Below are 27,130 nucleotides of genomic sequence, written 5' to 3'. Positions count from 1 at the left end.
ACTGTTGACTATGATGCCAGAGTGGGTTCTTCATATACAGACTTTATTATGTTGAGGTATGTTCCTTCTATACACAATTTTTTGAGAGTTTTTAATCTTAAAAGGATGTAGAAATATGTCAAATGTTTGTTTCTGCACCTATAGAGATGATCATAGGATTTTTGTCTTTCATTCTATCAATGTGGTGTATCACATTTATTGATTTGCATATGTTGAACTACCCTTGCATCACAGATATAAATCCCACTTGATCGTGGTGTGTGATCCTTTTAATGTGCTGTTGAATTCAGTTTGTTAATGTTTTGTGGAGAATTTTTGCATCTATATTCATCAAAGATATTGATCTGTAGTTTTCTTTTCTTGTAGTATCTCTATCTGTCTTTGGTATCAGGGTAATGCTAGCCTTGTAAAATGAGTTTCATAGCGTTCCCTCCTCTTCCTTTGTTTTGGAAGAGTTTGAGAAAAATGAGTGTTAATTCTTCTTTAATGTTTGGTAGAAATCACCTGTGAAGCCATCTGATCTTGGGCTTTTCTTACTTGGGAGGTTTTGGATTACTGACTAAATCTATTTACTGATTATTGGTCTGTTCAGATTTTTAATTTCTTCATGATCCAGACTTGGTAAGTTTTATGTTCCTTTGTTGTCCAATTTGTTGGTGTATAATTGTTCAGAGTAGTCTCTTATGATCCTCTGCATTTCTGTATTAGTTGTAATGTTTCCTCCTTCATTTCAGATTTTATTTGAGTTCTCTTTTCTTCTTGTTAAGTCTAGCTAAAAGTTTTCCAATTTCTTTTATCTTTTAAAAAAATCAACTCAGTTTCATTAATCTCTTCTATTTTTCTGTTCTCTGTTTCTGCTCTGGTCTTTGTTATCACCTTCTTTCTGCTAAACCTGGGCTTAGTTTGTTTTTGTTTTTCTAGTTCTAGTTGATTTACTTTTTTAATGCAGCATTTATCACTATAAAACTTTCCTCTTAGCACTGCTTTTGCTGCATCCCATATATTTTAGTGTGTTGTGTTTCCATTTTTATTTAAGATTTTTTAATTTCTTTTTTAAATTTAATCTTTGACCGATTGGTTGTTCAGAAGTGTGTTGTTTTATTTTCACATATTTGTGAATTTTCTAGTTACCTCCTGTTATTGATTTTAATTTCATATCATTGCGGTCAAAAAAGATACTTGGTACAATTTCAATCTTTTTAAATTGCTAAGACTTGTTTGTTGACTCATCACATGATCTATCCTGGAGAATGTTTCATGTGCACTTGAGAAGAATGTTTATTCTGCTTTTGTTGGATGGAATGTACATATGTGTCTGTTAAGTTCATTTGGTCTAACATATAGTTCAAGTCTAATGTTTCCTTATTGATTTTCCATCTGGATGATCTATCCATTGTTGAAATTGGGGTACTGAGGTCCTTACTATTATTGTATTGTTGTGTATTATCCTCTTCAAATCTATTAGTATTTGCTTAATATAGTTAGGTGCTCCAATGTTGTGTGCATATACATTTACAGCTATTATATCCTCTTGATGAATTAAGACTTTATCATTATATAATGACCTTCTTTGTCTCTTGTTACAGTTTTGACTTAAAGTCTCTTTTGTCTATTATAAGTATATCTACCCTTGCTCTCTTTTGGTTTCCATTTGCATGGAATATCTTTTTCCTTCCCTTCATTTTAAGCCTATGTATGTCCTTGAAGCTGAAGTGAGTTTCTTGTAGCCAGTATGTAGTTGGGGCTTTTTTTTTTCTATCCATTCAGTCACTCTATTAATGCAATTAATCTTAAACCCAGAGTCTCTCATATTTAAGATAGATGTACCCCAAAAGGTGCTTAGAGAATAACTCTAAAGTGTTGCCTTTGGACAAATGCGTGTTTGGTGTCTGTTTTTGTTTTGGTTGTTTTCTTTTTGCCTGAAATACCAGAGATATTTCAGTATCTGAGAGGCATTTTGGTTTCAAAATTAATGTCATTACCTTCAACATTTCCATGGTATATTTCCTAATCTTTTCTGCCCATATCTTTTAAAAGTGTTAAAAAAAACTGTGAGAATGAGACCAGTGAGCTCCACCAGATTTATTCTATCACAGTATTCTGTGTTGCTATGAGGGCCTTTAAAAACATTATTTCTTCAATATTTATTCTTATATTTTTCATAAGTGAAATTTCCACTTATTTTGAAGTAAACTCCCATACATGGGGAAATTTTAAATGAAAAATTAGAATGAAAAACAATAATATTCAAAAGTATCGGTAATAATAATAATTCCTTCAGTGTATACAGTACTTTGAACATTTCTGAAGTCCTAACCCAGTTATTAAACATGATCTAACCAATCAGTCACAAACATAGGCTAATTATTGCTGGACACAAAGCCATGACTTACCTATGCTGATGCCCATATTGCTTTTTTCAAAACCTGCAGAAGGTAGTGTGTTTTCAAGGTAGCCAAACCGGGGAGGAGAAACCAAAACAAATTCCAAGTCATCTGCTGCAGTGTCAGGGTCAGTGGCAGACAAATGGTTAATAGTAAGGGCTGCTGAGAAACCCTCATCTACAAAGAACATGGTACCTGCATACAAATAATAACACAATTATGACTTAGCATGAAATCCTCTAATCAGGATAGTGAGAACAAAAGGGAGTGATTGAAATTCCAATTCACAGAAGCCTCCTACATGCAAATATACTTCCATGGGAGATGTTCATTTCCTTTGGCATAATTCTCCTAACAGTGAATATATTCAGGGGTAATGGGGGGAATTTAATTTGACTTAACGGAATTATATTTTTTCTTGTATAAGCATGCCAGACAATAATGGAAAGAGAGCAGAAATACTAAATGCTTCAGTACAGCCCTTTAGTCACTCTCAAGGAACTCTGATTTCCCTTGTGTCTATAAAAGTGACAAATGAAACTAAGAATTGCCAAACTGTTTTAATGATAAGTCACTAAATGTGGTTTATGTACTCTTCAAGATCAGTTGTTACCTCTGTTTGTCAGAGCGTTAATTGCCTGAGAACTATTATGAATTGCTCATAACGAACATTTTTTCATGCCTTGGTGCTTAATTATTCTGCAGGGATAATGCTTCCTCCCCAGAACATTGCTTTGGAGATACTTTGCAAATTACAATAACATTCATACATATGTTTGCATTTTTTTTGAGACACAGAACATATACACAATGCCTATGAAGAGATGACTTTCTAAAAAGCAAATAAGGTTAAGTATATATAAATGGTCTCGCTAATATACTCATTCAATTCTAATAGAAATTATTATGGATAAAATAAATTACTGGCTCTCTAGCAGGCAAATGATATTTTCCCACGTGAAATAAAACCAGAATATCTGAGGACTACAATGTTGTCTTCATTCCCAAGCATGCCCACACACACAGACACACACACACACACACACATATATACACACACACACTTGCATTCTCTCTCCACACGGATTTATCTAAATTTTTTTTAACATCTTTATTGGAGTATAATTGCTTTACAATGGTGTGTTAGTTTCTGTGGTATAACAAAGTGAATCAGCTATACATATACATATATCCCCATATCTCCTCCCTCTTGTGTCTCCCTCCCACTATCCCTATCGCAACTCTCTAGGTGGTCACAAAGCACTGAGCTGATCTCCCTGTGCTATGCAGCTGCTTCCCACTAGCTATCTATTTTACATTTGGTAGTGTATATATGTCCATGCCACTCTCTCACTTCGTCCCAGCTTACCCTTCACCCTCCCCGTGTCCTCAAGTCCATTCTCTATGTCTGCATCTTTATTGCTGTTTTGCCCCTAGGTTCTTCAGAACCTTTTATTTATTTTTTTTTTAGATTCCATATAACCTTCTTCTTGGATTGATCCCTTGATCATTATGTAGTGACCTTCTTTGTCTCTTGTAATAGTCTTTATTTTAAAGTCTATTTTGTCTGATATTAGAATTGCTACTCCAGCTTTCTTTTGATTTCCATTTGCATAGAATAACTTTTTCCATCCCCTCACTTTCAGTCTGTATGTGTCCCTAGGTCTGAACTGGGTCTCTTGTAGACAGCATTTATATGGGTCTTGTTTTTGTATCCATTCAGGCAGTCTATGTGTTTCGGTTGGAGCATTTAATCCATTTACATTTAAGGTAATTATCGATATGTATGTTCCTATTACCATTTTCTTAATTGTTTTGGGTTTGTTATAGTAGGTCTTTTCCTTCTCTTGTGTTTCCTGCATAGAGAAGTTCCTTTAGCATTTGTTGTAAAGCTGGTTTGGTGGTGCTGAATTCTCTTAGCTTTTGCTTGTCTGTAAAGGTTTTAATTTCTCCGTCAAATCTGAATGAGATCCTTGCTGGGTAGAGTAATCTTTGTTGTAGGTTTTTTCCTTTCATCACTTTAAATATGTCCTGTCACTCCCTTCTGGCTTGCAGAGTTTCTGCTGAAAGATCAGCTGTTAACCTTATGGGGATTCCATTGTATGTTATTTGTTGCTTTTCCCTTGTTGCTTTTAATATTTTTTTCTTTGTATTTAATTTTTGATAGTTTGATTAATATGTCTCTTGACATGTTTCTCCTTGGATTTATCCTGTATGGGACTTTCTGTGCTTCCTGGACTTGATTGACTATTTCCTTTCCCATATTAGGGAAGTTTTCAACTATAATCTCTTCAAATATTTTCTCAGTCCCTTTCTTTTTCTCTTCTTCTTCTGGGACCCCTATAATTCAAATGTTGGTGCATTTAATGTTGTCCCAGAGGTCTCTGAGACTGTCCTCAATTCTTTTCATTCTTTTTTCTTATTCTGCTCTGCGGTAGTTATTTCCACTATTTTATCTTCCAGGTCACGTATCTGTTCTTCTGCCTCAGTTATTCTGCTGTTGATTCCTTCCAGAGAATTTTTACTTTCATTTATTGTGTTGTTCATCATTGTTTGTTTGCTCTTTAGTTTTTCTAGGTCCTTGTGAAACTTTTCTTGTATTTTCTCCATTCTATTTCCAAGATTTTGGATCATCTTTACTATCATTATTCTGAATTCTTTTTCATGTAGATTGCCTATTTCCTCTTCATTTGTTTGGTCTAGTGGGTTTTTACCTTGCTCCTTCATCTGCTGTGTGTTCTCTGTCTCCTCTTTTTACTTACTTTGTTTGGGGTCTCCTTTTCGCAGGCTGCAGGTTCGCTATTCCCGTTGCTTTTGGTGTCTGTCCCCAGTGGCTAAGGTTGGTTCAGTGGGTTGTGTAGGCTTCCTGGTGGAGAGGACTGGTGCCTGTGTTCTGGTAGATGATAGTGAATCTTGTCTTTCTGGTGGGCAGGACCGCATCCGGTGGTGTGTTTTTAGGTGTCTGTGACCTTATTATGATTTTAGGCAGCCCCTCTGCTAATGGGTGGGGTTGTGTTCCTGTCTTGGTACTTGTTTGGCATGATGTGTCCAGCACTGTAGCTTGCTGGTTGTTGAGTGGAACTGGGTCTTAGCATTGAGATGGAGATGTCTGGGAGAGCTTTCACCATTTGATAGTACATGGAGCCAGGAGGTCTCTGGTGGACCAATGTCCTGAAGTCAGCTCTCCCACCTCAGAGGCTCAGGCCTGACACCTGGCCGGAGCACCAAGACCCTGTCAGCCACACGGCTCAGAAGAAAAGGGACAAAAAAAAAAAAAGAAAGAAAGAAAGAAAGAAAGGAAATAATAAAATTTAAAAATATTATTAAAAAATAAAAAAGTAATAAAAAGAAAGAAAGAAGAGAGCACCCAAATCTAAAAATAAATCCACCAATGATAACAAGTGCTAAAAACTATGCAAAACAAACAAACAAACAAACAAAAAATACGGACAGACAGAACCTAGGACAAATGGTAAAAGCAAAGCTATAGAGACAAAAGCTATAGAGACAAAATGACAGAAAGAAGCATACACATACACACTCACAAAAAGAGAAAAAGGAAAAAAAATATATATATATAAAAAAGAGAGAGAGCAACCAAATCAATAAACAAATCTACCAATGATAATAAGCTCTAAATACTAAACTAAGATAAACATAAAACCAGGAACAAATTAGATGCAGAAAGCAAACCCCAAGTCTACAGTTGCTCCCAAAGTCCACGGCCTCAATTTTGGGTTGATTCATTATGTATTCAGGTATTCCACAGACGCAGGGTACATCAAGTTGATTATGGAGATTTAATCCACTGCTCCTGAGGCTGCTGGGAGAGATTTCCCTTTCTCTTCTTTGTTCGCACAGCTCCTGTAGTTCACCTTTGGATTTGGCCCCGCTTCTGCATGTAGGTCACCTGAGGGCATCTTTTGGGAAGTCTAAGTTCTCCTGCCAGCATTCAGTAGGTGTTCTGTAGGAGTTGTTCCACATGTAGATGTATTTCTGAAGTATTTGTGGGGAGGAAGGTGATCTCCACGTCTTACTCCTCCACCATCTTGAAGGTCCCTCAGATTTATCTAAATTTTTAAACAAGTTAATTCTTTTGCCCTGTAATCTTTTATAGATCTGGGGGTTTCCACAAATTTGTATTGAGGCAATTATTGGAGGCAATTCTGTATTGTGGTTTTCTATTTTGACTATATGTAAAGTGCATCATTTCACTGGACCACGGGTATGACACTAGGTGAAATAATAGAACTTTAAAAGAAAAAATTGTCACCTATTGCAATTGAAGGTGATTGGTTGTCCACCGGATACACTGTGATGTTGAGATCATACACTGGAAAGGACTCACGAAGAGGAACAGATGGATGAGATCCATTCACAAAAGGGCCAGCTTCTGTGTCCGAAACTACCAACGTAATGGTGTCAAAACAAGGCACCAGGCCAATCTCACCACCTGGAAGACACAACTAGAGTTTAAAACTGACTTTTGAAAACATAGAATACCAAGATGAAACCCACTCACACTTCCTCTACAAGCATAAAATGGCAAGGAAAGGAACTTATATGGTTAAAAGGTAAAACTCAATTTTATCTATGAAATTAAATAGAGTCATGAAAATAATGCAAAAATGCTTGCTCATCTGTTGCCTCTGGTGAAATCCCTGCCAGCCATCTATTACCATATGGAGGGGCAAAACAGGGCTAACAAGTATCTGACAGTTCATAAATGAACAAGGGATAGACATGAAGCTTGACTTGTGATGGCTTTACTCTTCTCTCATAATTACTAGTGTTAGGACCAACTTCAGGGAGAACAGAAGACACCCTTTTCCCTCTGGTAATTGTCTTCCCATTTGCATTAACCACCTTAAATGAACAACCATTCACTACAGAAGAAGCAGAATAGGTGAAATACAAATATAATCCACATTTTTGTGATTTGTTTCAGTATTTTCCTCATTACATAATAGCCAAGATGTTAGCAAAATAGCAACAGCACCTGGAAAAGAAGTGGCATTTATTTTCATTTCCTGTTTACTCTTTAGAGCTTACACCTATGGGATTCAAAATGGCCCCAACTTAGGCAATGAGAGGAAGAAGGAAGAAAATGTCAGGACTAGATAGTTTACCAGTAAACAGGACAATCTGCTCTTGGATCACTAAGTAACAGCCAGAGGTGGGAATGCTTGCTGTCCAGGGGACAGAAAAGTTCTGCAGATATGCTTTTTTTTTTTTTTTTTTTTTTAAAGAAATTCACGTTCTTTTTATTTATTTATTTATGACTGTGTTGAGTCTTCGTTTCTGTGTGAGGGCTTTCTCTAGTTGCGGCAAGTGGGGACCACTCCTCATCGCGGTGCACGGGCCTCTCACCATCGCGGCCTCTCTTGTTGCGGAGCACAGGCTCCAGACGCGCAGGCTCAGTAATTGTGGCTCACGGGCCCAGTTGAAGATGTGGGATCTTCCCAGACCAGGGCTCGAACCCGTGTCCCCTGCATTGGCAGGCAGACTCTCAACCACTGCGCCACCAGGGAAGCCCTGCAGATATGCTTTTGATAATTCTCATGCATCACTCTGAAAGTGCCAAGAGGGAAGCAATTATGTTTGGAGTTTTGATGAGTCTAGGACACAAAAGATCAAGGATGTCATCTCTTTTCACAAGACACATTGGTCAAATCTACAGAGCACTGTGTTTGGCATTATTCTACCTGTTTAAAAAAAATGACAAGGAAAAGCTCGAGATGATATTATTAAGCAACCAAATGATTAAAGGATGAGATAACTGGACTTATTTTTAAAAAACAGTGATGTTGAGAGAACTAAAATTAAACAATCAGCCTTCAACTTCAGGAAAATTAAAAAAAATAGACACCTCTCATCTATTCATAATTATAAAAAACAAATTGGCATAAAGTTTGTTTATTCATCATTCACTTGATAAATATATACTTAATGCCTGTTATATGAAAATTAGTGTTCTGGGTGGCCCAGCAGAGAAAAAGGCAGACGTGTTGAAAACGTCAAAAGACAGTTCAAAAGAATGTCAAATGTCCAAAGACCTACTAGGTGTCAGGAGCTGACACAGTCTAATGGTAGAGAAAGAAATGCAGTTCAGTTAGAATATGACAGATACGTGTATGTATTAAGTGGAACCATAAGAAATTGCTACTATTAAGCCATTTTTTACCTATTAAATGGAAAATTCATCTATCTCAGCCTGATTATGTACCAGGTGCTGAGGGTGAAGGAGGATGAGAATATTGGCTGATGATGGCATACGGGGCAAGGCACACAAACCAGAAAAAGTCAGAGAAGTCTTTCCAGATGGCCTTGCTGGCTTTGTACTGAGCATTAAAGGATGAGTAGTTTATAAGGCAGAGAATTGGGAGATGAGGAGAGAGGACGTGTAGGGAGAGGGAGCTGGAAGAGAAGTAGAAAAATCTAGGAAATGAAAACAGCTTAATCAAAAAAGCAAACATAGTACATTCAATAAGTGTAATTTCAATATAATAGAAGCATAGGATACATTTACAGAAACAGCTGGAAAAGTTGCCCGAGCATTAAACCACAAAAAAGGCTACAACATTGGTGGAAGAATTCTTTACCTCGAAATGAAATACAGTCTAAAGATATAATTTATACTTAAAATAGTTAACTGTACTGTTATTTGAAAGAAAATTTTTGAATGACCTCGTATATAATGTTTGGAGAATAGCAAATTAATAATGTAATTTTATATCATAAAATATTATTCAATTAGTAAAACATGTTTACAATAACTTTATAATATTTACTAAATATTTTAATAAACATTTTTAGGTGATTATCTAAATGAAAAAAAGGACTCTACAAAACTGCACATATAACATGATTGCAACTATGTTAAAAATTATGATTATAAAAAAGAAAATACTGTAACACTGAAATGTTAACAGTGATTCTCTCTGAAAGGTAAATAAGGTAATTTTTTCAAAACTTCATTATATATTTTCATGTTCTCTGCAATAAGCGTGTACTGTTTTCATAATCATAGAAATAAGATAAAATAAATCAATCAGTGAAGTAAAATAATGGTGACACAATTGTTCTCTGGTGATCTTTATAACCAATGTATGGAGGCAAGAGTGGGGCCACTGAAACTTTAGATCCTACAGTACTGAAGTTCTCTTTAGTCATCCTAGAAGAGCACTAAATTACTACCAACTGAGTAACTGAGAGAACATTACAAGAAAACATAACATTCAAATAACAAGACATCTTTTTGAATACAGTATTTCGTTAATTAATTTATTTATTTTAACATCTTTATTGGAGTATAATTGCTTTATAATGTTGTGTCAGTTTCTGCTGTACAACACAGTGAATCAGCTATATGCATACATATATCCCCTTCCTCTTCCGTCTCCCTCCCAACCTCCTTATCCCACCCCTCTAGGTGACCGCAAAGCACTGAACTGATCTCCCTGTGCCATGCAGCTGTTTCTCACTAGCTATCTATGTAGTGTGTATATGTCAGTGCTACTCTCTCACTTCGTCCCAGCTTACCCTTCCCCCTCCCCATATCCTCAAGTCCATTCGCTAGTAGGTCTGTGTCTTTATTCCCGTCTTACCCCTAAGTTCTTCATGACATTTTTTTTTTCTTAGATTCCATATATATGTGTTACCATAAGGTATTTGTTTTTCTCTTTCTGACTCTGTATGACAGACTCTAGGTCCATCCACCTCACTACAAATAACTCAATTTCGTTTCTTTTTATGGTGGAGTAGTACTCCACTGTATATATGTGCCACATCTTCTTTATCCATTCATCCGATGATGGACACTTAGGTTGCTTCCATGTCCTGGCTATTGTAAATAGAGCTGCAATGAACATTGTGGTACATGACTCTTTTTGAATTATGGTTTTCTCAGGGTATATGCCCAGTAGTGGGATTGCTGGGTCGTATGGTAGTTCTATTTTTAGTTTTTTAAGGAACCTCCATACTGTTCTCCATAGTGGCTGTATCAATTTATATTCCCACCAACAGTGCAAGAGGGTTCCCTTTTCTCCACACCCTCTCCACCATTTATTGTTTCTAGATTTTTTGATGATGGCCATTCTAACCAGTGTGAGATGATACCTCATTGTAGTTTTGATTTGCATTTCTCTAATGATTAATGATGTTGAGCATTCTTTCATGTGTTTGTTGGCCATCTGTATATCTTCTTTGGAGAAATGTCTATTTAGGTCTTCTGCCCATTTTTGGATTGGGTTTTTTGTTTTTTTGATATTGAGCTGCGTGAGCTGCTTGTATATTTTGGAGATTAATCCTTTGTCAGTTGCTTCATTTGCAAATATTTTCTCTCATTCTGAGGGTTGTCTTTTCGTCTTTTTTTTTTTTTTTTCGTCTTTTTTATGATTTCCTTTGCTGTGCAAAAGCTTTTAAGTTTCATTAGGTCCCATTTGTTTATTTTTGTTTTTATTTCCATTTCTCTAGGAGGTGGGTAAAACAGGATCTTGCTGTGATTTATGTCATAGAGTGTTCTGCCTATGTTTTCCTCTAAGAGTTTGATAGTGTCTGGCCTTACATTTAGGTCTTTAATCCATTGTGAGTTTATTTTTGTGTATGGTGTTAGGGAGTGTTCTAATTTCATTCTTTTACATGTAGCTGTCCAGTTTTCCCAGCACCACTTATTGAAGAGGCTGTCTTTTCTCCACTGTATATGCTTGCCTCCTTTATCAAAGATAAGGTGACCATATGTGTGTAGGTTTATCTCTGGGCTTTCTATCCTGTTCCATTGATCTATATATCTGTTTTTGTGCCAGTACCATACTGTCTTGATTACTGTAGCTTTGTAGTATAGCCTGAAGTCAGGGAGCCTGATTCCTCCAGCTCCGTTTTTCTTTCTCAAGATTGCTTTGGCTATTCGGGGTCTTTTGTGTTTCCATACAAATCGTGAATTTTTTTGTTCTAGTTCTGTGAAAAATGTCATTGGTAGTTTGAAAGGGATTGCAGTGATCCTGTAGATTGCTTTGGGTAGTACAGTCATTTTCACAATGTTGATTCTTCCAATCCAAGAACATGGTATATCTCTCCATCTGTTTGTATCATCTTTAATTTCTTTCATCAGTGTCTGATAGTTTTCTGCATACAGGTCTTTTGTCTCCTTAGGTAGGTTTATTCCTAGGTATTTTATTCTTTTTGTTGTAATGGTCAATGGGAGTGTCCTTAATTTCTCTTTCAGATTTTTCATCATTAGTGTATAGGAAGGCAAGAGATTTCTGTGCATTAATTTTGTATCCTGCTACTTTACCAAATTCATTGATTAGCTCTAGTAGTTTTCTAGTAGCATCTTTAGGATTCTCTGTGTATAGTATCATGTCATCTGTAAACAGTGACAGTTTTACTTCTTCCTTTCTGATTTGGATTCCTTTTATTTCTTTTTCTTCTCTGACTGCTGTGACTAAAACTTCCAAAACTATGTTGAATAACAGTGGTGAGAGTGGGCAACCTTGTCTTGTTCCTGATCTGAGTGGAAATCATTTCAGTTTTTCACCATTGAGAACGATGTTGGCTGTGGGTTTGTCATATATGGCCTTTATTATGTTGAGGTAGGTTTCCTCTATGACTACTTTCTGGAGAGTTTTTATCATAAATGGGTGTTGAATTTTGTCAAAAGCTTTTTCTGTATTTATTGAGATGATCATATGGTTTTTATTCTTCAGTTTGTTAATATGGTGTATCACATTGATTGATTTGTGTATAATGAAGAATCCTTGCATTCCTGGGACAAACCCCATTTGATCATGGTGTACGATCTTTTTAATGTGCTGTTGGATTCTGTTTGCTAGCATTCTGTTGCAGATTTTTGCATCTATGTTCATCAGAGATATTGGTCTGTAGTTTTCTTTTTTTGTGACATCTTTGTCTGGTTTTGGTATCAGGGTGATGTTGACCTCGTAGAATGAGTTTAGGAGTGTTCCTCCCTCTGCTATATTTTAGAAGAGTTTGAGAGGGATAGGTGTCAGCTCTTCTCTAAATGTTTGATAGAATTCACCTGTGAAGCCACCTGGCCCTGGGCTTTTGTTTTTTGGAAGATTTAATCAGTTTCAAATTCAGTGCTTGTGACTGGTCTGTTTATATTTTCTATTTCTTCCTGATTCAGTCTCAGAAGGTTGTGCTTTTCTAAGAATTTGTCCATTTCTTCCAGGTTGTCCATTTTATTGGCATAGAGTTGCCTGTAGTAATCCCTCATGATTCTTTGTATTTCTGCAGTGTCAGTTGTCACTTCTCCTTTTTCATTTCTAATTCTATTGATTTGAGTCTTCTCCCTTCTTTTCTTGATGAGTCTAGCTAGTGGTTTATCAATTTTGTTTATCTTCTCAAAGAACCAGATTTTAGTTTTATTGATGTTTGATATTGTTTCCTTCATTTCTTTTTCATTTATTTCTGATTTGATCTTTATGATTTCTTTCTTTGTGCTAACTTTGGGGATTTTTTTGTTCTTCTTCCTCTGTTTGCTTTAGGTGTAAGGTTAGGTTGTTTATTTGAGATGTTTCTTGTTCCTTGAGGTAGGATTTTTCTGCTATAAACTTCCCTCTTAGAACTGCTTTTGCTGCATCCCATAGGTTTTGGTTCTTCGTGTTTTCATTGTCATTTGTTTCTAGGTATTTTTTGATTTCCTCTTTGAATTCTTCAGTGGTCTCTTGGTTACTTAGTAGTGTATTGTTTAGCCTCCACGCATTTGTATTATTTACAGATTTTTTCCTGTAATTGATATCTAGTCTCAGAGCATTGTGGGCAGAAAAGATACTTGATAGGATTTCAATTTTCTTAAATTTTCCAAGGCTTAATTTGTGACCCAAGATATGGTCTATCCTGGAGAACATTCCATGAGCACTTGAGAAGAAAGTGTATTCTGTTGTTTTGGGATGGAATGTCCTATAAATATCAATTAAGTCCATCTTGTTTAATGTGTCATTTAAAGCTTGTGTTTCCTTATTTATTTTCATTTTGGATGATCTGTCCATTGGTGAAAGTGGGGGGTTAAAGTCCCCTACTATCATTGTGTTATTGTCAATTTCCCCTTCTACGGCTGTTAGCATTTGCCCTATGTACTGAGGTGTTCCTATGTTGGGTGCATAAATATTTACAATTGTTATTTCTTCTTCTTGGATTGATCCCTTGATCATTATGTAGTCTCTTTCTTTGTCTTTTTTTTTTTTTGATGGGTGGTGCTCTATTCCTCTCTTACTGGTTGTTTGGCCTGAGACGTCCAGCAGTGGAGTTTGCAGGCAGTTAGATAGAGCTTGATCTTGGTGCTGAGATGAGGTCCTCCGGGAGGCCTCACTCAGATTGATATTCCCTGGGGTGTAAGGTTCTCTATTAGTCCAGTGGTTTGTACTCGGAGCTCCCACCACAGGAGCTCGGGCCCAACCTCCGGCCTGGGAACCAATATCTCACAAGCTTCATGGCACGGTAAAAAAAAAAAAAAAGGAGCAGTACAATATCAAAGAATAAAAAACAAAATAAAATTAGAATGATAAAAAATATATTAGGAAAAAAACTATAATCGAAACACCTGCAACAAGGTAAAATAAAACCACAACAGAAAAAAGAAAAAAAGGTGGGGGGGGGGGAACAAGCCAAAAGATGAGAACAATAACAAAATATAAAGAATAAAATAAAATTAGAATAATAAAAGATTTATTAGGAAAAATGAAAATATAAAAGAATCAACAACAATGAATCAACATCGTAAAACAGAACCCCAATCTAAAAGAGAAAAAAAGCCTTGGCTATGGGGGTGGAGTTTAGGTGGAGGTGGAACTTAGGCAGGGGAGTGGTTTAGGATGGGGTGGGACCTAGGCGGGTGGGTGGGTGACGTTTGAGTGTGGGGCAGGGCCTAGGCTCAGGACCCACGTAGCCAAAAAAGGCCCTAGGGGCAGGGCCTAGGCAGGGAGATATTCAAGCATGGGGCAGGGCCTCTGCTTAGGACCTGCTAGAAAGGGGAGAGGCAGAACGTGAAAAGAAGGGCCTCTGGAGTGTGGAGTTCTGGAGTTTGGAGGTAAGGCCCTGGGTCAGGGTGTGTGGGTGGAGTTTAGGCCCGGCACGTTGGAGGGGGTCTCCGAGTGTAGAGGTGGGGCCCTGGGTGGGGGTGTAGGGGCGGGGCTTGGGCTCTGAGCAGCAGGAGGGAGGCTCCAAGGGCAGAGGATTAGGCCCAGGAGCCCAATAGGCTCCCCGGTGCCTAAGTGGACAGGGAAAGCACTGGCTCCATTCCCTTCCGTTCCTCCACTCCCCTCCCCCACCATCTCCCCCAGGGTCTCCCCTGTTGCCGCTGGACCCCTAACTGTGGGTGGGTCCTGCTGGGTGTAGGAACTCCTCCCCTCTCCCAGCTGCCCCTCAGGGGTGCTGGTCCCACTTTTGCTCCCCCTTCCCTCCCTCCCACTCCCTCAGGACCTGCGCAGCTGGAGGGGGCCTCAGGTGGGCAGAGGATCAGGCCTGGGATCTCAGCAGGTTCCCAGGGGCCCAAGTGGGCAGGGGAAACCTGGCCACGCTCCCTTTTCATCCTCTGCCCTCCCAATGGTTCTCCAATTTCCCCCTTCAGGCGTGGGATCCCTTCCCCTCCCCCAGCCACCCCTCAGCAGGGGCGCCAGTCCCGTCCCGCCTCCACTTCTTCTCCCCCTTCACTTCCCCCATACCCCGCGTCCTACCCAGTCGCTGGGGGTTCCTCCCACCCCCTTAGGTGTCCGTGGTCCCACTGGTGCCTAGTAGGTGCCCTAGTTGTGAGGAGACGTGAATTCAGCGTCCTCCTAGTATGCCATCTTGACTCTGCCCCTCTGTTAATTTATTAACATAACAAAAAAGTCTATCTGAAACAATTTGCCCCAGTGTCCCACTAGGTCTTATGAAAAAAATGTGTAACACTCTCTTCTATGGCCACCACACTAGAAGAGAGTTATACATATGTACACCTGTTGCTTAACGCCTGAAACAAAGCGCAGGAAGAGAAGACAGATTCATCTGACCACTAATTTATCTATGCTGTGTGAGCCTGCCAAAGATGTTAAAATTATGTAAAAATCAACAATCACTGGTCTTCGGATCACTTTTCTGCTAGTCTGAGAACTATTGGGGAAATTAAAAAGAAGCACCTAGCTATGAACTCTTGAGAGACATTGAGAGACATCGAACAAGTGGGCTAAGCTCCTCAGGACAAGGAAAGAGCCAGTGAAAGCTTTCCTAAGACTTAACATAGAGCAGAAGATAAGGAGATACCATTTAAAGAAAAAAGATGTTTAGTGGAGTGATTAGGAACTGGTATCCCAATGAATCACTGTTTTTTAAAGTACACATAAAAATATTATTTCAAAATGTTTTCTCCCATGTCCAAATGAATCCTTAGCTATCTCAATCCCCCTCTTGAATTCCCTCCCACCTCCCTGCTTGTATTCTCTCTCTCTCTGTCTCTTCAAATAAGAAAATGATTTGAATTCTGATACCTCTTATTTCCTGTATCACTCACCTGGCCTCCCACACCCGATCATACTTCCCCCATGGAATTTCCAGGTTAGAGAGGCATATGGATGAGTAAACGTGAAATTGTAATGGAGTGTGATAAAACTTAGGTAGAGGAAGTAGATGGTATTATTACTGAGGACAGTGCCCCCAACCCAGAAATCAGATGTAGGAGGGGTGGTGATGTGATGATGGGCAGATGTGTCACGCTGTCATCTGTACATGGGAATGTGTTTGTCTTACTCCTTTAAATCAAAAGTCCTTCATATTAGGGTTTGGGTTATACTCCTTTGTAAAGCCACAGTGCCTACTACTGTGCCTCGCAGACATCACATGTTGAATTAACATCTTCTTTACATGAACATTTTACTAAGGAACAAATGCCATCCGGATAACAATATAATGCAATGCCAGAAATGTAACTACAGTGCTAATAAACTAGCATTTACTGTATCTCTCATCTATGTCCACCACTGTCATGTGCTGTGGACAAGTTAAACAAAAGTGTAAGACACGATCTTTGCTTTTCAAGAACTCAAATGGCAGACCGGTTACTTCTTAGGAGCTAGCTGATAATCAGGAAACTTTTACAATTAATAAGATAATTATCTTAGGGAGCCTACTTCAGGCATTTCTGTTATGATTTAGGGAGCCAGAAGCTGAGATGGTCAAATAGTCTTCTTCATATTGACCAAAATAGGAATGAGGACAAGCCAGGGTGAATTGAAGGTCTCTGTGGAAGCATCAGGAACAGAGCAGCAATAACACTTGCTCTTTCTCAACTCTGTGAAATTCATTATATTACTGAGATCAAGAAATACTTCTGAATATGGTGATCATACTTGAAAATGGGAGATGGGCTGCCACTCTTTTAATGGAAGCAAGCATTAAGACTGTTAGATTATCAGAGCCCACGGCAAGGAGTGGGCTAAGACTCTGTCATGTTGCTGCATCCCCACTCTCAGACTAGTCACAATACTGTCACTTACCTGTGTGTTTGTACGTCACAGCCCCTGCCATAACATCTCCCTGAGAAAACTGATGCACTGTGACCCCAGCTTTCCTCACTGTCCCATGCTGAGGTTCTCGAACAATCATGAACATCAGTTTCATATCATCACTGTCCACATCAGTAGCAAAAATGTATTCAGAGGTAATGACCACCTCTTCGCCCTCTGAGCAATGCATCATGGGAATGAGGTCTGCCTTTAGGACCGGTGGCTCATCATTTACAGGGAAAACCTAAGCAGGAAAAAAAATTCATGTTTTCAAGAAAAAAGAGCAATGACAAATTGCCCAACTGGTAACTCATAGCTCATAACCGGAATGACAGGCATTTTCAACCTTCCAGACACGTGAAACAATAGCCATGGAATTTGGCCAAGCCATCTGTATCTTTTAACTTTCCCCATATGAACCAACTTGCAAGAAATGACCCACATGAGAGACATTTTAGGTAGGAATGGGAGAGTATGGTTATGGTTTGGGACTCAAAGCTCTCGTTTGTTTCAAGACAGACAAAATATAAATGTGATATAAAGCATCCTTCACCCAAGCCCCTATCCTCCTTCGCTAAATTTACCCATATTCTAGAGGAAATCTAGTCCTTGTGGTCTGAGCATTTACATTTACCACATCAAAGTTATTTATATTTCAAATTACTTGATGATTACAAAGCTTTCCTCTACTCTCAACTTCCTGCCACCCAGGAAGTTTCTTTGGACTTATAATAAGCAGCAGCTGCATTTCAAACATTTTGAGTTAAATCTGAAACCCCATAACCATTAAATCAATGCCAGTTTTCAACTTGATAAAACATTTTTCTCTCACTGTCATGAAAATAAATTTCCAAGTAGAAAGGGGAAAAAAGCAACATTGGATCATACTGGCTGTCCAAATTTTAAAAGATTTTGTAGAAATTTGAAAAAGTATGTCTTCTAAACAGGAATGAAGGACAGTCCTCCTCTGAGTTCACGACCACAACTCGGTGTGTGCTGCACATTTATTTATCAAGCAGGGCCTGTGAATACCCTCACCCCTACATTTCCTTCCCCCATGCTTCAGCCAATGTGATCTTTTTAAAACTTGGCTTTCATCAAGTCATCACACTGTGGGAACCTTCAATGGCTTCCCAGAGCTTCTCCTAGGATGTCTTCGGCTTCATCTCATGCTATGGGGTTCCTTTGCCACTCCTCTCCATTTCTACCCCCAAGACACTGTGTCAGTTCTACCCCCAAGAACTGACAAAATTGAAACAGAAATAGAATTTGGTACAGTAAGAATAATTAGTGGATCTTCAGGAAGTGTGATAAGTCTTCTGCTCACCTTCCTTTGTCACTAACTATAAATACCTGCAAATCCTGTGAGTTATGCTTGTGGACGTGGATGGTCACCCAACAGAGAAACTCGAGGGTTCCCATCAGGCCTTTGAGCATGTACTCAACCTTTATGTGCAGATTTTCCTTCATTTGTCAAAAGGGGGAAAATAATCATCTCAAACAGGCCAGGGGTATATAGTACAGGAATTCACAAAGGGTCACATTGCACATATAGATATGGCTCCTTGCACACAACAGGGAAAAGCCCAGCGACGCTAGCCTAACCTGTCCAACTGCTAAATAAATATTTCTGGGTGTTACAGCTCAAAATATTAGAAATAATTTATACATGGAAATGACTGCTTTTTAAATTAAGTCTCTGGGTTTGAGGTCAGAGTAGTTCTACCTTTAAATCGATTGGCACAAGAAACTCATATGCCCATTTCACCAATATAACTTTGCTCTCTATTGCCTGTCCTGACATAATCAAAGATGTAAGCAGACACCTTCTTGCTTTGAAATCCATGTGCTTCAATTTCTATCAGAGACCCCAAGAGGCTTCCAAACTAGAAGGTTTGTTTCTATATGAACCATGGAGGAAACTTACTACGTACCTCAATGTATAGCACACATTCTGCTGCATTTATGCCATCTGTGACCTCCAGTAGTATGTCATCCTGAAGTATCTCAGATCCATCATGCTCATACCTGTGGGGATGATAGTTGTCACTAACCTCTCAAGGCCATTGTGAGAGTGCACTGAGATTCCTGTCACAAGAGCTTTTCCATGGTTTTGGCCATATGTTCAACAAATAAATAAATAACCAAAACCCCAGCATAATCATGAAGTCACATATGTAACTACTGTACTCAAGTATCCTTAAATGTAAAATTGCTCCACCCTGGAAAAATGTGTTTATGCATTCATATCTTGTCCCCAAATCAAAAAGCAGCTCTTCAAGTTGTCACTGTAAAAATGGGAACCAGTGGGTGTAGCTCTGCCTACTTTCAGAAAACACTGCCAGGGGCAAAGGGGACACGGAGACTGAGCAGTGACAGGTAAAAGTGGGACACTACGTGGATTTTGGTGATTCTCCCTCTTCCCCCACTTTTAAGGTTATTCCTTCTGCCTGTGCTCTGGACTTTTTCAGCTCTGCCCTAAAACTTTATCTATGGATTATTCATTGCCTCTCTCCTGCCACTTCCCCCTTGTCATTTACTAACTCTTTTCCTCTCAACCTATAAAGATTCTTGAATTTCTCTAGACTTAAAAGTATTTTTGGGGGACTTCCCTGGTGGCGCAGTGGTTAAGAATCCACCTGCCATTGCAGGGTACACAGGTTCAATTCCTGGTCCGGGAAGATCCCACATGCCATGGAGCAACTAAGCCCACATGCCACAACTACTGAGCCTGCGCTCTAAAGCCTGCAAGCCACAACTACTGAGCCCACGTGCCACAACTACTGAAGCCCGTGCGCCTAGAGCCCATGCTCCACAAGAGAAGCCACCTCTCGCCGCAACTAGAGAAAGCCCGCACGCAGCAGTGAAGACCCAACGCAGCCAAAAATAAATAAATAAATTTACAAAAAATATATATATATATTTTTCTTGGTCTTGCCTTGACCCTATTTCCTTTTAATTCTCAGTCAAGTTTCTTAAAGGAATTGTCTAATTCTAGACTTTCCATTTACTCTTCAGTCCACTGTAGTGATACACAGTAAGTTCTAAATAATTGTTGAATTGAGTTGAATTTTTAGCTTATCAATGATCCGTTCAAGACACTCAGTTATGGAAATAAGTTCTAGGAAATGAAATTAAAAGTTGCTTTAAAAATTGTATATTGAACATATGTAACATTTACATATGAAAAAATTCCAGGGCTAAAAGGTGTTTTACTCAGGACTAGACTCACCCATACACTAGCTAGGGATTCGATTCCAGTGGCGGAGAAAGCCCGCCTCCTACTGCCAGTTTCCCTCCCAACACTGCCTCCTATGCTTTATTTTGTCATATTCCCTGATATGTTCATCAAAAATAGATTGGTATGTGATAATGTGCTAATTCAAATATACTTACCATGCTAATACCTCTAAAAGGGCCAAATAGGTCTAGGAGTACACATCCAAATGCATGGCTATGGAATCAAACAGAACTTCTTTCAAAAGCAGAGTCCTGCACACACTAGCTAAGTGACCTTAACCTCTTCGTGTCTTAGTTATTTCAACTATAATATGAGAATAGAACCATCTGCCTTGTCAGGTTTGATTGCTGTGAAGTTTAATGAAAAAAACCATAATTGCAAGTCTCTAGAAGAATGCTTGAAATATATGTGCTGGCAAACACTGGCACTTTTATTTTTTTTCTATCCATCATTCATTCCCTAGTAAGAATTACCTAAACAGAGCTCTCTTTCTAACAGGTAGGAAAGAGCTGAGATCTTGGGGAAAAAGGAAATTTTAATGAGGATAAGAGTAGTGAAAAGAGGTTAAGATATTGGAAACTGTAAATAAAGCAGTGTAACTAAGCTGTTGGATGAAAATGATCTTCCTGTACACAAATCCTCCTTCCTCATCAATTTCTAAATGTAGAACTAAGCATTTGATGCCTAATACCTTCTACTACACTTTATCAAAAAGGCCAAAATTCCCATTTATAACTTGAACTTGTACAAGTGAGAAATTAACCAGTATGTTTGTCTACCTGACCACTGCTTTTGAGTATCTTGCATTGTTTTACAGAGAAGGTGCTTTACTAGATTTTAAAGAAAAAGTTTCTTACATACTGCATTAGGCAGAAGAAATGAAAGTCCTCAAGGTGAGGGGAACTACTGCAGGACCATGAGACAGGGATTACTCCACCCCTGACTATAAGAGACCCAAGTACTATTCCATGTCCTACCTACCCAACCTACCCTACTTATTTGCCCGCAAATCCCCTCCCCAGTAGAATGGATTAAAAATTCACACTAAAGACTTCGATCAACAGAATTCTATCCTAGAGTCTCCAGGGTTATGAAATTGGCTTTTCTTAAAACCAAGTTCAGTTATGTAGATTAGCCTTATAGATTATTTCAGACTCTATTCATCTAGTTTGATTGTTACCCCTTGTGATATGTGCAGTTGTAGCAAATTTAATATTCATGGTAATTGAATTTTTGTTGCTCAAATATTCATAATGTCATTCCTACCAGTACAGCAAGCCAGAGGGAAAGAAAATGTCTTGGGGGGAAACTAAAGGATTGTCATTTCTAATTTGCAACTGACCCTTGATAAGTATTAGGTGGCATGTTGTTACCCCTGGAAGAATTGGACAAACTTCTTACACTGCCTCAAAATTGATTCAGATGGGAGCCAAAGCATGTAAAACAAAGAAGCCAGGAAATGTTCTAACCTAACTTTTAAGGCCTGGAGGTCTCCCCAAGAAAATATGGCCCCTGTGTTTAGAGGAAATCCATTCAGCTCCACCCTTCCGTGCTGAGGCTGTCTCTGCAGGGAGAGGTGGATGTTGTCCAGTTTGGTGTCCACGTCAGAAACCAGGACGTGCTCTGTGCTGATGACACACTGACTTCCCTCAGCCACTCTCAGAGGGTTGGTAAATACCTAGAAAGAAGGAAGGAAACATTTAAAGCCTTGTTCCGTGAGGTGTACCTGAAGACAGAGCTCATGAAACCAACAGAAAACTTCCAGCACCATCTTCACATGTCAATCAAACTTTCAAGAATGTGCTAAAGGGAACAAGTTCATAGCTGAACATCCTGGCTGAAAAGTATTTTTTACTAAATGCTTCCAATTCTAAACATTGATGGACACAAAGAAACAAGGCAGATCTAGAAACCTGAACACATCTGCATTTCATTGATCTCAGACCCTGTAGAGTAGAAGCAGCAGTCAGATTTACCATCACTGGTGCTAAATTGAGCAAATAATAACATTCCTCATCGTGTCCACACCTACCATTGCTCGGCACATATGTACCTTAATCTACAAAATGAACAAAACCTACATCAGATTCCCCTAGAGAAAGAATCCATCTCTTTTTACACCCTAAAAATTCTTAAAGACTTGGGAAATTGACTGGAGCTTTTAAGCATCAGGGTAGTGAGTGTTTTAGATATGGAAGTAGAACAGGGAAATTGAAGAATAGAAATTGAAGATTTCATAGGAAATAGATTTATTCAAGCATTAGACTTAAATATTAAAGCCATAAGGATAATTTTCTCTAACAGAAAAACTCACAGCTCAATAAAAATTTACTTGAAAGTAAAAAGCAAGTTAGAAGGGCTTGGGCTATTTTATCATCACATTGGGAGTTGGCAAGAAGTGTTCCATGGTCAAACACATGTAGAAAATAGTCACATACGATATCTTCACCTTGGAGGTTTATAAGATTCATAAGTGTATTCAGCACTCAGACCCTACAGTAGGAAAATCTGCTAACTTTGTTTAACCTATCATTTTCTCAGATTTGTATTACTACACAGAAGCAAAAACAGGGAGATACAGTTGGGCTACCAAGTCATGGGCTCTGAAGGCTCCTCACACATGGTCTGGAGTGAGTGCTCTGCTAACGTGAAGACACAGGGTTCTCCGAGGAAGCAGCTACTCTCTTCAGAGCAGCTGCCACTCCTAGAAAGGAGAGCACTCCCCAAGGAAGGAACTGGTAAAGAGGAGGGGGGCCCGAGAAATGGGCAGAGGAAAGGGAAGTGAACAAGAAATCACAGCCTCCACCCAGAGCCCTGCTCCATCCTCCCACCCACCAGGGCACAGCCGCCCCAAGGGCAGCTCCTTGGATCATGGAGATGATGAGACCATGCTCCCTGGGACAGCTGCCTTGTATTCTTTAATAAACTACTTCTGCCAGCAAAGGAAAACATAAAGTAAGAGCCTTTTCTCCCTACAACCACTCACCCGCACCCTTCCTAAGTGCCTTACTCTGATTTTGCCAAACCTACATCTTCACTATTTGTAGGAGAAAGAAATAAAGGGAGCTCTTATTTAAAGAGGATTATTACCACCGAAACATGGGCCATGTCTGCCAACCTCATTTTGTCCTGAGTTGCATCAATTAATATCCCAAGACGCTAAGTTTCAAGGAATATACTTTGCCTCATTAGACGATTTTTAAATATATATGTATTTCAGGACAACTTTAAAAAACTAAAAGCTAATTTGCACCCCCCCCCCCATTAATTATTCACTTTCTAGTCCCTGCCTGAACCCAGTGCTTGGATTTCTGGAACTTCAGGTCAGCATCGTGTCAAGATCCCCTAATGGTTACCACTTAGCCCAGCGATAACTGTGGATTTTCACACCAGGGAACCGCTCCCATGACTAGGTTCACTGAAGTGACTCATTTAATTTTATTTCTACTATTCTCAGTTCTCTACAGTACTATTTCATTTGTCCCATCCACTGTAGAAAAAAGACAGAAGCCATTAAGCCTCTTGAGCCCCAAGTCCTCGTAACTATTCCATTTACCTTCAAATGATGGAGGTAACTATTCACTTCACCCTTTCTGGCTTTTTCCACAGATCATCTTTCTCTAGCAAGAGGCTGGATAGCTTGGCATAAAAAACTGTTTCTCTGTGATTGTTCTAGAACACACATTAGCTTCCTTAGATGCTGGGCTATTTCAGGGCATGTATCTCATACATAGAAAAGGATGGTCTGAATAAAATCTAATCAAATTAAGAGACATTCTAAATTATTTTTTACACAGGGAATGTGATCTGGTCCCTGACAGGGAAGGAGGCAAAGAACATAGTTTACATTCCTTTTTTGTGAGCTCTCGGGCCCATCTTCTACCAAATATTGCAAGCTCAGAGGCTGGCAGGGTCAAGCCAGTGATGTAAATGGGTGTCTTGAGTTGGGTGGGGACTTGGGTGACTGGGGAATGTGCCCTGTTCAGCTGCTGCAGGGTGGGGGTAGGGAAGTGGACTCAGTGTTGCCAGAGCTTCCAAATTTTCAAGAGAAGCCAGAAATCCAAACTTGATACAAAACCTCCTGATGTTTAAGTGTTGGCAACTCATTATTTTCAAATATTATTTAGACTCATCAGAACAGTTGTGTGGCTTGGGTAAGCCCCTTGGTCCTGCAGGGTGAGACCTCTGCTCCACAACTTCGGGCAGCTGTAGAGATGGTGAGGAGAGCAAAGGAAAAGGAGCATCCGTGCTTTCCTGGCTATATTCCGGGTGGCTGCCTGGGAAGGTGGCCTCTTTCCTTAGGGATGAGACACATGTGGGTTCTAGACCCCTCTGGTTCCTAATGAATGGGTAATCACACTTTCCGCTTTTGAGGGAAAAAGCAAACCTAGGAATAGCCACCCTCATTAACTCTAGTGCTCTGAGGGGGAGGGAGCAGGCAGGGAACAAATTCTCACCATGAATCCCAGACTCGCAGATAAGATGCACAAGGTAGCATTGCCTTTGTAGTTTGATTTTAATGAGAGACCCAAGCGCTTTAAAGCTTACACAAACATTGGGGAGTGGAACAGCACAGGATGCAAGGGTCCATCTTAATTCATTCTAGAAAATTAAAGAGCTTATTTAGATGACAGAACAGCGTAGCTGGCCTGCGGAGAGAGCAAGTCAGCCTATCTGGTTGCTAAGAGACTCCTAATTTAATCCCCTTCACCTGATCAACACATGAAACTCAGCAGAAAGGAAAGGAAAGAGATTTTTGATAAAGCTTTGAAAATAATGCCAAATTCAGCAACTAGAAAATCTCATCTTTTAGATAGAAAGTCCCATAGGAGGTGAAGGACTCCCCTCCCCATGCTTTGTTTCCTACACTGTAGCTGGAAAATAAAAAAGTTCTTTGAAAGAGCCTAAAGAGAAGTTAGCATTTTGAGTAAGTCTTTCAAAATCTTTCTTTCCTTAGGTCATCCCCCCCTTTTCATCCTTCACATCAAGCATTATGCCTACCTCAGGGGCCTGATTGTCCACCGGAAGAATCGTGATGTTAAAGCAGATCCCGAACAAAGTGCCACCGTGCTGGTTACTGACGGAAAAGGCAAACTGGACGTGTCGGGGATGGGGGCCTATATCTTGCATGGGTGGCATGTAGGCCACTTTCATATAGTTCACAGCATGCTGCAAAGCAAATCAAGACGGACATGTGGGTGCCGATTTCCCAGGATGAGAGACATTTAGAGACCTAAGTCTAAGATACCCGTCTCATTCACTGATAGGGAACATTGTAAATGCCACCATCATCAATTTGAAGATCCTAAAAAGCTCTATCTTACAAATCGCATTTTCTAAAAGCAGGAGGGAAAAGAACAAAGAAATTAAGTGACTACGTCAAGCGCTTGAAGCCAGGCAACTCTGTGAAAGACAGGAGACTTGCATTTTAACCCAGCTCTGCCACAAAGTAGCTGTGTGATATTGGTCAAGCTACTTAAACTTGCGAGGCCTCTGTTTCCTTACCTATAAAGTGAAAAAAATAATAGTACTTAGCACATAGGTTGACATACTCATTTAATACAACCTCTAACTACAGTGAGATTCAGCAGCTCCGGAGTAGCTGCTGCCTAAGCACTCATCATTACTGTGCCTCTAGTCAGGTCTGCAGAGCAGAGGCCACAGGAGCAGGGAGAGGGCTAATGAAGGATTGTGGAAAGCAGTAGATAGCATGCGCTGACTTATGTCCCCCACAAAAAAAGATACGTTGAAGTCCCAACCCCCAGTACCTCAGCATGTGACCTTACTTGGAAACAGGGTTGTTGCAGATGTAATTAGTTAAGGTAAGGCCATACTGGAGTAGGGTGGGCCCTTAATCCAATATAACTTGCTCCTTATAAAAAGAGAGAGACTCAGGGAGAACACAGCCATGGTGTGACAGAGGCAGAGAGTGGAGTGATGATCTACCAGTCAAGGAATGTCAGATTGCCAGCAAACCACTAGACGATGGAAAGAGGTAAGACCCCACTGCCCCCCAACCAAACAGGGTTTTGGAGGATGGTGGCCCTGCTGAGACCTTGGTTTCAGACTTCTAGCCTTCTAGCCTCTAGTTTCAGAACTGTAAGACAATACATCTCTGTTCTTTTAAGCCACCTAGTTTGTGGTACTGGGCTATAGCAGCCCTAGGAAACTAACATGGTAGGATATTGGATGAACTGAATTTGATGGAGTAAAAACATATGCACCAGGTCCCTAAATCAGAGCCCTAAACCAGGAATCTAAATTGATGCAAAAGACTGTGTTGAATTATAACAAGATTTTACAATCATATCCAGCTTGATCAAGCATTTTCAAATACATGTCACTTGCTTAATGGAAATGTGCAAGCAGAAAGAATATAGACATCAAGTATTTGTTGCTTGTGACAGATGTCAAAGGCCAATACTCTCAAGTGCAACGTTGGGAGCACCGTACCTTCTCAGAGGACACTTCCATCATGTTTGTCAACATTTGAGCATAGCATCATACCTGAGTGAATGACTTCAACTCTGGAGCTGCAGGGTTTTTGGTTAGCCTTGGTATACTGTCTACCATGAATAATTTCCCAGCATCCAAGTGTCTAAACAAAAATACAAGAGAACACATCAGCTAACTTTCCAAGTAAGAAAAATTAAATCAAATAGTAGCCCACAACCAAATTTTCTGAAGCTAAAAGTGCTCACTGTAGGAAGAAATCAAATGTTCCATCTTTATATTCTCTCTTTATATCAAGGCGGGGGGAGGTTCTAGCCTTAAGTCTAGTATCACGAATGCTGTTCTCATCATGACTGCAGGAAGTATGTACAGAATTTCTGCTCTGACATCATGAAAGGGAACCTAACTACAATAAGATGTAGTTAGATACTGATCCTAAAAACGTTTCCTCACTATCATTTGGTAGATAATACAAACCTAAGGTATATTCATGATATTTTCTGGATTGGAATCAGAGAATATGACCACTTTTGTGAGCTGCAATATCTAAAAATAAA

The 27,130-nt window shown here is 39.4% G+C and overlaps 1 protein-coding gene across 10 annotated transcripts in view; it reads right to left on the bottom strand.

Annotated features, from left to right (window-relative positions):
• The window catches only part of FREM1 (FRAS1 related extracellular matrix 1), a 190,254-nt gene that overhangs the window by 93,389 nt on the left and 69,735 nt on the right, over positions 1 to 27,130 (bottom strand). For 9 of the 10 annotated variants that reach the window (XR_009503656.1, XR_009503657.1, XM_059924701.1 and 6 more), the window contains exons 12-18: positions 26,628 to 26,718; positions 25,122 to 25,289; positions 21,590 to 21,798; positions 18,814 to 18,907; positions 16,871 to 17,123; positions 6,658 to 6,837; positions 2,394 to 2,579 (exon numbers count right to left, since the gene is read on the bottom strand). Coding sequence is in view for 8 of the 10 variants with exons in the window: in XM_059924701.1 (XP_059780684.1) it covers positions 2,394 to 2,579; positions 6,658 to 6,837; positions 16,871 to 17,123; positions 18,814 to 18,907; positions 21,590 to 21,798; positions 25,122 to 25,289; positions 26,628 to 26,718 (1,181 nt within the window). In the remaining 2 variants the exon portion in view is untranslated. Of the gene's footprint in view, positions 1 to 2,393; positions 2,580 to 6,657; positions 6,851 to 16,870; positions 17,124 to 18,813; positions 18,908 to 21,589; positions 21,799 to 25,121; positions 25,290 to 26,627; positions 26,719 to 27,130 lie in introns of those variants that run through there. The other variant, XM_059924708.1, reaches the window with a different exon arrangement.

This window comes from Balaenoptera ricei, chromosome 6 (genome assembly GCF_028023285.1).
Source record: "Balaenoptera ricei isolate mBalRic1 chromosome 6, mBalRic1.hap2, whole genome shotgun sequence".
Lineage (NCBI taxonomy): Eukaryota > Metazoa > Chordata > Mammalia > Artiodactyla > Balaenopteridae > Balaenoptera > Balaenoptera ricei.
The sequence above is the reverse complement of the archived record's forward strand: the minus strand, read 5'-3'. Positions and strand labels throughout refer to the sequence as shown.